General features: G+C 41.9%; 1 protein-coding gene across 1 annotated transcript in view; it reads left to right on the top strand.

The window, feature by feature from the left end:
• The window catches only part of PRKN (parkin RBR E3 ubiquitin protein ligase), a 1,310,777-nt gene extending 1,307,300 nt beyond the window's left edge, over positions 1–3,477 (top strand). Inside the window, exon 12 of the mRNA XM_038526511.1 lies at positions 1,213–3,477. Within this exon, the coding sequence (XP_038382439.1) occupies positions 1,213–1,325 (113 nt within the window). The 3' untranslated portion in view covers positions 1,326–3,477. The remainder of the gene's footprint in view (positions 1–1,212) is intronic.
• Positions 3,478–12,285: the final 8,808 nt, after the last annotated feature.

Below are 12,285 nucleotides of genomic sequence, written 5' to 3'. Positions count from 1 at the left end.
ACAGTACGGAAGCAATTACCTGGAAAATTTGGCAAGAAAAAATGACTTAACAAGATAATTGGTAAAATTGAATAATAGAGCACATCTGATGTTGTGTTGAATTCAAGCAAAGAACTGCTTTTGCCTGAATTATCTAGAAACTGACTGAATTTCTGCACTCCACTGCAGCCGTGATGTCTGAGCCCCAGAAGCAAATAAGAAATGAATTTAACAAATGCGGGAAGAGGAGGTATCCCACAATAAATCCTGGAATAAGGGACCCTTCATTTCATGCTGCAAAAGCCCCATTCTAGGAAAGAACAGATCCTGGTTAAATCTCAGGCTTTACCACTTAGAAGTACTTGACCTTGAGAAAATTCTACAGCGGAGTAACACTCCCACTTACTAGGTGCTTTTGGGGAGTAAATTAGGTAATCCGCCCAGCGTGCCTAGTTTCCCCCATCTGCTCATCTTAAATACCATTTCAAACAGCATTAAGGAATGTATTGTTTCCTAAATACTTTCAGTACTGTTTTCCCAACTCCCATTTCATGAATTTTGCCAAGGCAAGTAACAGTATATGTACTGTGTTAAATTATTAAGTATATTAACATCTCTTTAAAACATGAAACAATACACATTTCAATGAGGAATTGACCCCTGCTTGTGAAAACACAACATCTTTGTCTCTAAATCCCATTTCAGGAGAAGTAAATAGACTCAGATTTATAAATAAAATTTGGGGCAGCCCAGGTGGCTCAACGGCTTAGTGCCGCCTTCAGCCCAGGGTGTGATCCTGGAGTCCCAGATCAAGTCCCACATGGGGCTCCCTGCATGGAGCCTGCTTCTCCCTCTGCCTGTGCCTCTGCCTCTCTCTCTCTCCCTCTCTGTCTCTCATGAATAAATAATATATATTTATATATATAAAAGATATACATTATATATAATATATAAATATTATAAATATATAAATTTATTTATATTTATATATTTATATATATTTGTATGTATATTTATATATTAATAAAATATTTAACTTATTTATTTATATAGAATTTGTCCTAGATGGGAGTGGTGAGCTCTACCCTCACTCCTTTCTTAATAGATGCCCTAACTTCAGAATGCCCTGGGATTGTGGGTGACATTCCCTTGGAAAGTCCTTTCTTAGACCAGTGTGTTGGGGCGGGAAGGATGTTCTCCAGATGTTTGCCCGTGTCTTTTGTCTGCCTGCAGGAGGATGCATGCACATGAAGTGCCCACAGCCCCAGTGCCAGCTGGAGTGGTGCTGGACCTGCAGCTGTGAGTGGAACCGGACCTGCATGGGGGACCACTGGTTCGACGTGTAGCCCTGCGAGCGGGCGCCCCACCGCCAGCCAACTTGGAAATGTACAGAGTCCCACAATTTGCTGCTCTTTCTCCAAACTCTCTCTCTTTCTCTCCCCCCCTCCGCCACATGCACACACACACACACACAGAGACACGCACGCACCCCTCAAATCCCTTCCCAATCCACAAAAACAAAGTTACAGGAGAAGCTCCTGGATCCCTTCCTTGGTGCTCATGAAAAGCAGCGCGAAGTATTCTCAGGCGTCAGCCCTCAATACACAGACCCCAGAGCGCAGATGGAAAGTGCACTCCACCTTTTGTATGGATTGCCATTCTCCTGTGAATTCCAGTCAGGCTGGATTTAAGGACAGAAAGATTTCTCAGGTTTCATTTCCTGCATTTGACCTTCAGCGAAGATTGGGAAGAGGCCATCAGGGACGAAATAGATTGGAGAGACCGGTTTCGGGGGTTCTCTGTAAAACCGAGGGCAACGGGTTCGACAACCCTATTCCTGATTTTAGGAGCAATGCTCTTATTTAAATTTTCAGAGAGTATCTGTTCCCAAAGAGAACCCCAGGCAATAGTCAAACTCTGTGTTTATCCCTAAGGATTCTACCTTTATATATTGCATCGGTGTAATATCAACTATGCATAAATCAGCTTGTCAACTAGTGAGAAATTATGAAAGTTAATTTGAATGTTGAAATTATAGAAATCAAAACTTCGTGTGCTTTCATTCCATTTAATTATTTGAGACCTCAGAAAGAAATTGTTTTTCTGAAAGTATTACAAAGTCTATAATTTGATTTTAAACCTTCATTTTGCAGCTTGGAAGAACAAGCTAGTATATCTGGCTTCACTGTACATTTAATGGGTAAGGTGCCTATAGAGGAGACGTTTTTGGAAATGGCTTTATAATGATTCTCAACGTTAACAAAAGTGCAGGGTGTTAAGTGCAGAAGTCTTTAAAGCAGGAGCATGGCGAGGGCTGGCAAAATGAAACCAAGACCGATTCTATCCCAGGGGGGTCAGTGCTCTTTCTGCACCTGCTCTGTCCCCCATCTGCATGCCCCAGGGGCTCTGCTCCCTGAATGGGTTCCTCCAAGAGGAGCTCTTCTCTAGAACAGTGGAGTCACACTAGAATATTTCCTCACATTGACATGGATTCAAATGGAGTGTTCACCAAGTTTTCATCTTTTTTTTTTTTTTTAGACATTCACAACACATCAAAAAAAGATGTGTTTACACTATGCAGCAAACCTCATCTTCTTATAGCACAGTGTACAGATGAAAACCTATAACCACCATCTTCTGTTCTCATTGTCTGTCTTTTCGGGGCTTCTCTTTGTAGACATAGCACCAGAAATCCTTGCTGGGGAAGGAGAGGTAAGGACCTTAGAATATTGCCTGAGAATGTCTGTCCCTCTATCCCTAACCATTCTTCTAGGCTCTGTTTAGAAAATCCAGACTCATGTCAGGAAGCCTTAAAGATCATAGCAAGGGAACGGAGAGCCAATATCTGAGCATTACTGACAATCCCAGCAAATAGCTTCTGACACTGACCTGACAGGACAAATCAGATGGCTCCCTGCCATATGGAACACCCACTATTTTATATTCAGTATAACTTTTGGGTTTAGTGATGCTGTCGTGATTGCTTCCCTCCAAACCGGCATGTTGTGTTGGGTGCGTGAAACCCAAACAAGGTTTGCTCTCATGGGTTCAGGCATGATAGAAATTTCTGGGGCTCTCTGCTCCTTTCCTGGTGGTGGTCTTTTTTCTTTTCTTTTCTTTTCTTTTCTTTTCTTTTCTTTTCTTTTCTTTTCTTTTCTTTTCTTTCTTTTCTTTTTTTCTTTTCTTTTCTTTTCTTTTCTTTTCTTTTTTTCTTTTTTCTTTTCTTTTCTTCTCTTTTCTTTCTTTTCTTTTCTTTTTTCAGACTAGAACACTGAAACAAGTTAAGAAAAAAACAGCCTCTGTAAATGAATGGGAATCACAAACCACTATAAATGAACACGTTTGAACATGAAATGTGTAACCAAATGTGAATATATCAAAAGAATAGAAATAAAATCTTTGCAGAAAAATCTTTATTTTTCTCTGAAATGTGTAAAGGAATATTTGACAACTATGTCTAAGGCTGTACTCAAATTATCAATAAAAGCATCAAAAGAGCTTTGGAGTCCATCTCTGAGGGTAGATTTTCAGTAAATGCTCAAAGTGTGGGAGGGAAGCCCAGGACACCTCGCTCCAGGAGCCTCCCTCTTGCCTGAAGGGATCGCCTGGTGAGGCAACAGGCATTTTTATCTAAAAAGCAAACCATTCAATTAAAAAAATCTAACTGTTACTTTCCTGCTTTATCAGCAAACTTTTCTAGTAAATGTTTAAAACAGAAGTTTGAGTCAGGAAAAACTACAAGGATTTTCTCTGTAATGTCATTTCAGAAAAGCTCAGTGACTTTGCATTGCTCTCAACGTGGGTGTGTTGACACTGCATTTCTTTAGAACTGTTTCAGTGGCTGAAATGAGTGACAATGAGCCTGTGTTTGAGCAATCTGGAATGGAACATTCTTGGAGAGCTCCTATCCATAGATTAGGAAAGCCACACACCATGAGGGCCCATTGGTGCCAAACACCACAGGAAATACCCTAAAGAAACACAAAGTTTCTAGGAATGATGGCCCTGGTATTGACACTCATCTCCAGGGTGTAAATTAGAGAGTTGAGATTGTGAATGGAAATGAATAAACACAGATGTGGAACACTTATTTGAAACAAAACAGTAATGTGGGGAAAAGCCAACATCATTGGCCTTGTGGAGCAAGTGCCTCACCACCATCCTTGCTGGGCCATTTCTGGTACCATGGAGAGTATTGATGCCAGTTTTTATTTTTATTATTTTTATTTTTTATGCATGTGTGTTTTTAAGATTTTATTTATTTGAGAGAGAGAAGGAAAGCGAGCACTAGTAGGGGGAGGAGCAAAGAGAGAGGGAGAGAAAGAATCTCAAGCAGACTCTGTGCTGAGCACTGAGCCTGATGTGGGGCTTGATCCCACGATCCTGAGATCATGACCTGAACTGAAAAAAGAGTCGGACTCTTAACAGACTGAGCCACCCAGGTGCCCCTCGATGTCAGTTTTTAAAAGAAAACCCTACTTCAATACAACATTGAACTCATCTCCCAGTTACCCACTATGAATAAACTGTCCGCCCACAAATATGTAAAAATTTTCTCTGCAGTTTGGATAATCATCCAAAAAAGAAAAAAGGTGAAAAATATTGTCGAGATGACGTTTGGCACAAAGATGGTTGGTGCTGCCTTGATAGGCCCACTGTGTTCCCCAATCTCATCATCTGATGTGTGGACCGAATCAACTTTGTCAGCATCAAGAGGTACTGGGACCCCAGAAGATGGATTCACACTAATCCGACTCATAAGAGAACAAAGTATAAAACCTAGAACATCAATTTAAATGTATATTTACAATGAGAAGTTCGTGTCCTGATCTTCACACATGATTTTCCATCTACCTAGAATCTTTACAACCTCTTTCTTCACACCCTTCCTGCTCTGGCTGGCCAGCCTCAGATCTTCATCTAATCACCTCCTCCAGAAACACTTTACTCCTCATCTTGACCTTCACCGAGGGTCCTTCCTGAATGTTCCTGTATGGTGTGGTATACGACTTCCCACGCCATAGCTGTGTGGTGTTTTTCCCTTTATCAGCAAATTTTCCAGCTCTCCACACAGCAACTCCAACTCCACAAGTCCGTTTGATTTAGACATGAACGACCCAGAGGAAGTGTCAGACCCCGCAGGTAAGAGCTCAGTTCTGTGACACCACCCCCACATCAGACATGACACAAGTCCCAGGTTGCCAGCTGTACTTCTCATTGGCTGGCTGTGAGTCTGGGGCCCCCATCAACCCCTCCTCGGGCTCAGTACCTCACTAGAATGACTCACAAAACTCAAGAAAGTGCTTTACTATTAGCGGCTTGTCATAAAAGAATCCAAACTCTGGGATCGCTAAATGGAGAACTGCATAGGACAGGAATGGGAAGGGAGAGGGTGCATGCACAGAGCTTCTGTGCCTTCCCCCTACAGGGGCACCACCTTCCCTGCACCAACTGGGAAGCTCTCTGAAACCCCCTTGCTTAGGGGTTTCTACAGAGGTTTCATTAAGTAGGCATGATTGATAATATCTTTGGCTGTGAGTAATTAACTCCATCTCAGCCTTCCAGGGATGGTTGGGGATTGGGGCTGAAAGTTCCAGGCCTCTAGTCAAGTCTTGGTTTTTCTGACAAGCAGCCAACATCCTGAAGCTACCTGAAGCCCCCCAACCACAGACACTTCATTAGCATACTAATGATTCTCATCACTCCAGAGATTCCAAGGTTTTAGGGAGCCATGTACCAAGAACCAAATATATATATATCATATATTTATTTATATTTATTATTATATATTTATATTTATTATTATTATAATATATATGTATGGCTTCTTTTTTTTTTTTTTTTTTTTTTTTTTTTTGAGAAGGAAAGTCCGGGAGCCAGGAGAGGGGGAGAGGCAGAGGGAGAGAATGTAAAGCAGACTCCACACCCACCACACAGCCTTTCTCAGGGCTCGATCTCACAACCCTGAGATCATGATCTGATCCAAAATCAAGAGTCCGACACTTCACAAATAAGCCCCATATATAGCATTTATTGTGTAAGACTTTATTCATTTATCCCCCTAGGAACAGATAAGAGCATAACTATGGTATTCATCTTTGCATCTATAACACCTAGCCCTTGGCTTGCCACAGACCAGGCTCCATGGCTTAAGAACTGCATTTTTGAATTCTGAGCAAATCTGCATGGCAAATGAAACAATGAAAAGCTTCCTTGCTGGGACGCCCAGGGCAGGGGGGCTCAGTGGTTGAACGTTTGCCTTTGGCTCAGGGTGTGATCCCAGGGTCCCAGGATCAATTCCCACATCGGGCTCCCTTCAGGGAGCCTGCTTCTCCTCTGCCTATGTCTCTGCCCCTCTCTGTGTCTCATGAATAAATAAATAAAATCTTAAAAAAAAAAAAAAAGCTTCCTTGCTGAGCCTAGACTCAATGCTCAGTGACTTAGCTGCTCGATGTGTGAACAAGGAACTCCTGGACAGGTATGTCATTTTCCATCACAAATGTACATCTGACACAGGCCAGGAACCCCTGGTCTCAGATCAGGTAACTTTACCTCAAAGAGTTTCTGAGCTATATGGTGGAAGGATTCTACTTTTAAAGCCCCTATTATGACTGTATTGCCTTCCTCCTTCTCAGGTGAGCTCACCTGTCCATTGGATGTTCTTGAAGACTCTCCAGCTGTACAAGCAAAGGCTCATGGCACTGTTTTCCTTTCTATAGATGGTTTGTTTAGTCCGTGATTCTGTGATTTTTAATTTCAACTCAGAGGAACTTTAGCATCAAATCTCCACTCAGTATGCTTTCCCTGTAGAGTTTTCCTTGTGTTTTTATTTTTATTGTAATATAGTAATTGCATTATTACATGCTTGTTACAGAAAACAAAGGAGAAAAGAAAGAAAAATCGTCATCTAGAAATAATTATTTTGCATCTTACATATTTCCATTTAAAATATATGATGAGCATCTTCTTATGTCAACAGATTTCTACACTGACAATTTTGTAGGACCTCATCGTGGTCTCCTGTACGCTAATTAAGTTAATCAGAGTATCTTTTATGCTTTCAGATCTAATTCAAAAGTGTTTTTTTTTTTTTTTTTATGTAGTCATTAAACAGTCTGGATATGAAAAGTGTTATGCAGCCTGAAAAAATGTTTGCTGTATAATGTTAAGTGTAAAGGAATTTACAATTTTGGTAAATTATAGTGCATGCACTATATATATATATATATGTATATATAGTGCATGCACTATAACTGAAACTATTTTTAAAAACCTGGAAAAAGGGCAGCCTGAGTGGCTCAGCGGTTTAGCACTACCTTCAGCCCAGAGCATGATCCTGGAGACCCGGGATCGAGTCCCACATCGGGCTCCCTGCAGGGAGCCTGCTTCTCCCTCTGCCTGTGTCTCTGCCTCTCTCTCTCTCAATCTCTCTCTCTCTCTCTCTGTGTGTGTGTGTGTGTGTGTGTCTCATGAGTAAATAAACAAAATCTTAAAAAAAAAGAAACCTGGAAAAAATTGATTGAAGAACATACATTAAAATGTAGTTTGCAGGGCACCTGAGCAGCTGTCAGTGAAGTGTCTGCCTTCAGCTCTGGTCATGATCCCGGAGTTCCAGGTTCTAACCCCGCATCAGACTCCTCACTCAGAGAAGAGTCTGCTTCTCTCTCTGCCCCTACCCCTGCTCATGCTCTCTCATTCTCTCAAATAAATAAATAAAATCTTTTAAAAATAAAAGAAAATAAAATGCAGTTTGCCATGGTAATTATACGTGATTTTTTTTTACATGTCTCTACTCTCTGTGGTTTTCTGCAGTGTGAAAATATCACTTTAAATAAAAATAATAGATTTTTAATAGTTTTTTGACTAATAGTTTCAGTTTTTTAAAATAATAATATTTTTTAATAATAGTTTTAATATGACAGTGAGAGCAGCCATATCACATGCAGCCAAGGAGTGAAGATTTTTCCCATCAATAATTCTGCTCTTGGGGCGCCTGGGTGGCTCAGTGGATTAATCATCTGTCTTCAGCTCAGGTCATGATCCGGGGGCCTGAGATAGAGCCCCCTCATCAGGGCTCCCTGCTCAGTAGGGAGTCTGTTTCTCCCTCTGCTCTCCTCCCTGCTCGTGTACACGATCTCTCTCTCTCTCTCTCTCTCTCAAATAAATAAAATCTTTTTTAAAATTTTTAACAAATAATTTTGTTCTTGAATTACAACTTTTCTTAAAATAACAAAATAGTAGAGACACTAATTTGGGAGAGGTGGGCTGGGAGAGGAGTGACTCTGAGAAGGGGAAGGCGCAAACCTGCTTGCAGCCCAGCATGAATGCAGCATGTCTGAGTTTCTCAAGCACCTGTGGGGGGTGGGGTGGGGAGTGGATATGCCCACCCTCTTCACTCTGCCCCTGCCTTGCCCAGCACTGAGAGGGCTCCTAGCTCCCAGAAAAACTCTTGTTTCCTAAGAAGGCAAGAAAATAGAGGGTTAATGTACCAATTTAAGTGGCCACTTCTGTCTCATTAATATTTTTTTAATAGCAAAGATTTTTTTTTTAAGATTTTATTTATTTATTCATGAGAGACACAGAAAGAGGGGCAGAGACATAGGCAGAGGGAGAAGCAGGCTCCCTGTGGGGAGCCCAATGTGAGACTCAATCCCAGGACCCCGGGATCATGCCCTGAGCCAAAGGCAGACTCTCAACTGCTGAGCCACCCAGGTGTCCATGTCTCATTAATGTAAAAGAAAAATGGTTTTATGTTTCTGATTTCTCCCTCAAAAGGCATCTTTCCCCATGCAAACTCAATCGATTTTAGGAAGCTAGACTGATGCAGCGGCAGCTAACAGAGTGTGTGAGAGAGGTGAGCAATGATGAAATCAACATTACACAATATCACGCAAGGGGTGATGACCTTGTTGGGTTCATAGGGATGGGAGATATAAACCTATTTCTCTTTTGTGAAGGAAACTGAATAAATTGAATGAAATCATTTTAATTTATTTTTAAAAAGTTTGAAGACTGAGACAGTGTTGGGCAGAGGCCACAGGCCAAGGGCAGGCGCTAACAGTCCCCCACCCCCACGCCACCCCACCCCCCCCACCCCCGGCCATGACCCCCCGCAGCTGCCACTCCCCCTGTGTAGCCTGCATCTGCAAAGGGTCCCCTGATCCATCCATGAGCCAAACCAATCAAGAAGCCAACATCTTGGATACTGATACCTCCCAGAGGAGCTTATCCCTCTAAAAATAGTGTCTACTGACACCACAGCAAGCCCTTGATACTCACAAGGGACCAGGGCGTGGTATTCGAGAATCCCGAAACTCTGAACTATCTTTCTGCACCAGCAGCTGGCTTTATTTTCAGGCCATTGGTTACAGAGACATTCAGATTTCATGATTTCACACACATTCTGTGCATTATCCCAGTGGAGTCCCCACTCTCTGCAGCCCATCTCCCTGCACTGACCTCCAGCTGGTGTCTGATTCTGGGCTCCCTCCTTCCCCACATGGCCTGCTCCCTCCCTCCTTCCTCCCTGCTAGTCCCTCCTCCACACTCTCTGTTTTCCAGTCTGGCTTGTTTTTCTTCACATTGCTCACCTGTACCTGAACATAGCACACATTTTACGTGTTTATCAGGTCCCCACCTGTCCCCCTATTAAAATGTTAGTCCCATGAGAGCGGCTCATTGATGCAACTTGGCTTGTAAACGTATGACTAACAAATAGCCATCAACAATCATCAGCCAACTGACTAAAACAACCCCTTGAGGAGTAGTGCCAGAAACACCAAGTGCCATTGCACAAACTGTTATTTAGAATCATTGCCACTGGGGTGCCTGGGTGGCTCAGTGGGTTAAGTGTCTGTCTTCACTCAGGTCATGATCTCAGGGTCCTGGATCAAGCCCCACATTGAGCTCCCTGCTCAGCAGAGAGTCTCCTTGCCCTCTGCCCTTCCCCCTACTTGTGCTCTCTCATGCTCTCTCTCTCTCTCAAATAAATAAATAAAATCTTAAGAAAAAAAAAAAGATGGCTGTGCTCAAAATTCTAACAAACTAGCAGAGGAGGCAAATACAAAACTACAAGGCAGTTTGATTGATGTTCTAACAGATGTTGTACCAGATCAACATTTGGTGAGGAAAAGGATGATGGGACACCATGGAGGGATAAGAAGGGAAGGGACTTTATCCAGTCAGTGTTTCAGAAAGATCATTCCATTGGGCCTTGGGACTGGAGAAAAGAGACCTCTTAAAGGCTTTCGCCACAGTGGGTTGAGGGGAACTTGGGTCCAGAACCGAAGCAGGGCAGTAGCCACAAAGAGGAAGCATTCAATATGTATTTATGCCTCCAAATCAATGCCTATTGGATCCAGGAGCAGAAATAGGATGTGAATGGAAAACTGAAGAAATCCAATAAAGTCTGAAGTTCAGTTAATAACACTGTACCAACGTTAATTTCTTAGCTTGAATAAATCGTGCTGTGGTTATGTAAGATGCTAAAATTAGGAGAAGTTGCATAAATAAAGGGAGATGCTATCCACATCCTCACAACTTTTCTGTAAATCTAAAATTAATCCAAAATAGAAAGACTAAAATGTTTTTAAAAGTATAGAATTTGGTCATCAGTTGGATGCGACAAATGAGTGAGACAGAGAAAAACCCTAGGGTGAAGTTGGGCTTTTCTCAGGTGTCTGTGGGGCTGCTGGGTGAGGCCACGTCTGCATGAGGGACTCAGGGTAGCAGAAGAGAAGTGGCTCCTCACACTCCTGGTTGAATCTAACCTGCTGTGGGTCATCCAGTTAAACCTCAGAAGAGATGTCCTAGAAATATGTTTTATTGTTCCTTTGTGTTGCAAATAAGTCATTTGAAACACATAGTCTCTTCAAAATAAAAATTCTACATGATACCCTAAACTGGTAAAGAAACGAGCAAAGGTCATCTAAGCTATGATAACCTACGTGTCCAAAGTTAGAGGCGCATCTCTGGCTGTTTGTGATACAATATTTTAGACTGAACTTTCTCCTGCCAAATCAGTAATTTGATCAGAAGCTAATGCGTCATGTAGGTAATAAGGGAGAATCATAGCTCAAGGCTGAGCAGTGAGTGTCGATTCCCATGGGGCCAATTCAAAGGCAGAATTACGAAAAAAAGCAAACAAGCAACTTCCCAGGGGAATTATGTTTGCAGCACAAAAGGAAAAAAAAATTGGGAGATTGAAGAAGGGAGGTCAAAAGATGGATGAGTGCTTCTCACCTGGATAATCCAGATTATCCAACACCGGGAAAACGTGGCAAAAAGAATACAACCTTGACCCCTCAGTGGTTCTTTCTTTCTTTCTTTCTTTCTTTCTTTCTTTCTTTCTTTCTTTCTTTCTTTCTTTCTTTCTTTCTTTCTTTCTTTCCTTCTTTCTTTCTTTCTTCTTTCTTTCTTTCTTTCTTTCTTTCTTTCTTTCTTTCTTTTTATTTATTTCCTCATGAGAATCACAGAGAGAGAGGCAGAGACATAGAAAGAGGGAGAAGCAGGCTCCTTGCAGGGAACCCGATGTGGGACTCGATCCCAGGACCCCAGGATCACAACCTGAGCCGAAGGCAGATGCTCAACCACTGAGCTTCCCAGGTGTCTTGCAATTTCTTAATATTAGAGGCAACTTTGGGAACTAATATAGTATCTAAAGAAATATTCGTATAAGTTTATCTGTCCATTCTGTTTCATTTCATATTTTTTCTTTCTAGTCATTTCTGAAAATCAGTGTTTCACAGGACGGAACTCATGTCTAATATGATTCCCTTGTTTAAATGAAATCACACTGACTTGTGCCTGTATCCACTGTCCGTTGACTCTCCCATATATACACTCGACAGATTTAATGGTTGGAATGAAGCTTACCAAAAGTAGTGCTGGCTTTTTGGGGTGGTGAGATTGGGGGTGATTTTTCCATCTTCTTTATGTTTTTCTGTAGTATTTGAATTTTTAATGACAAAAAGACATCATTATCAAAAAAATACAATGCATTACTTAAAAGAGAGAAGGCCACCAGAAATGTATAGACCAGCCTTATTTATGAATGTGTGCTGGGGGTTCTTTGTGGGGTTCGTGAAGAGAACATGGCCAACCTATGGTGCCCCACATGGGAGGAGACTTAAGGTAGAGAGGTTGACAGTGCTCCAGGATATTCAAGGTGTACTACTAAAGTTGAAAGTCCTGCTGTTGGCCTGAATGTGTCCAAATCAGTCTGAGCAGTGGTTTAACTATTGCCAGGCCCTCTGTCCCAGATGCAGGTGGGATGGCGCCATGCAGACTAGATACCTGGGGGCTTTC

The sequence above is a fragment of the Canis lupus genome, chromosome 1 (assembly GCF_011100685.1).
Source record: "Canis lupus familiaris isolate Mischka breed German Shepherd chromosome 1, alternate assembly UU_Cfam_GSD_1.0, whole genome shotgun sequence".
In the NCBI taxonomy this organism is placed as follows: Eukaryota; Metazoa; Chordata; class Mammalia; order Carnivora; family Canidae; genus Canis; species Canis lupus.
This window is presented reverse-complemented; position numbering and strand designations above follow the sequence as displayed.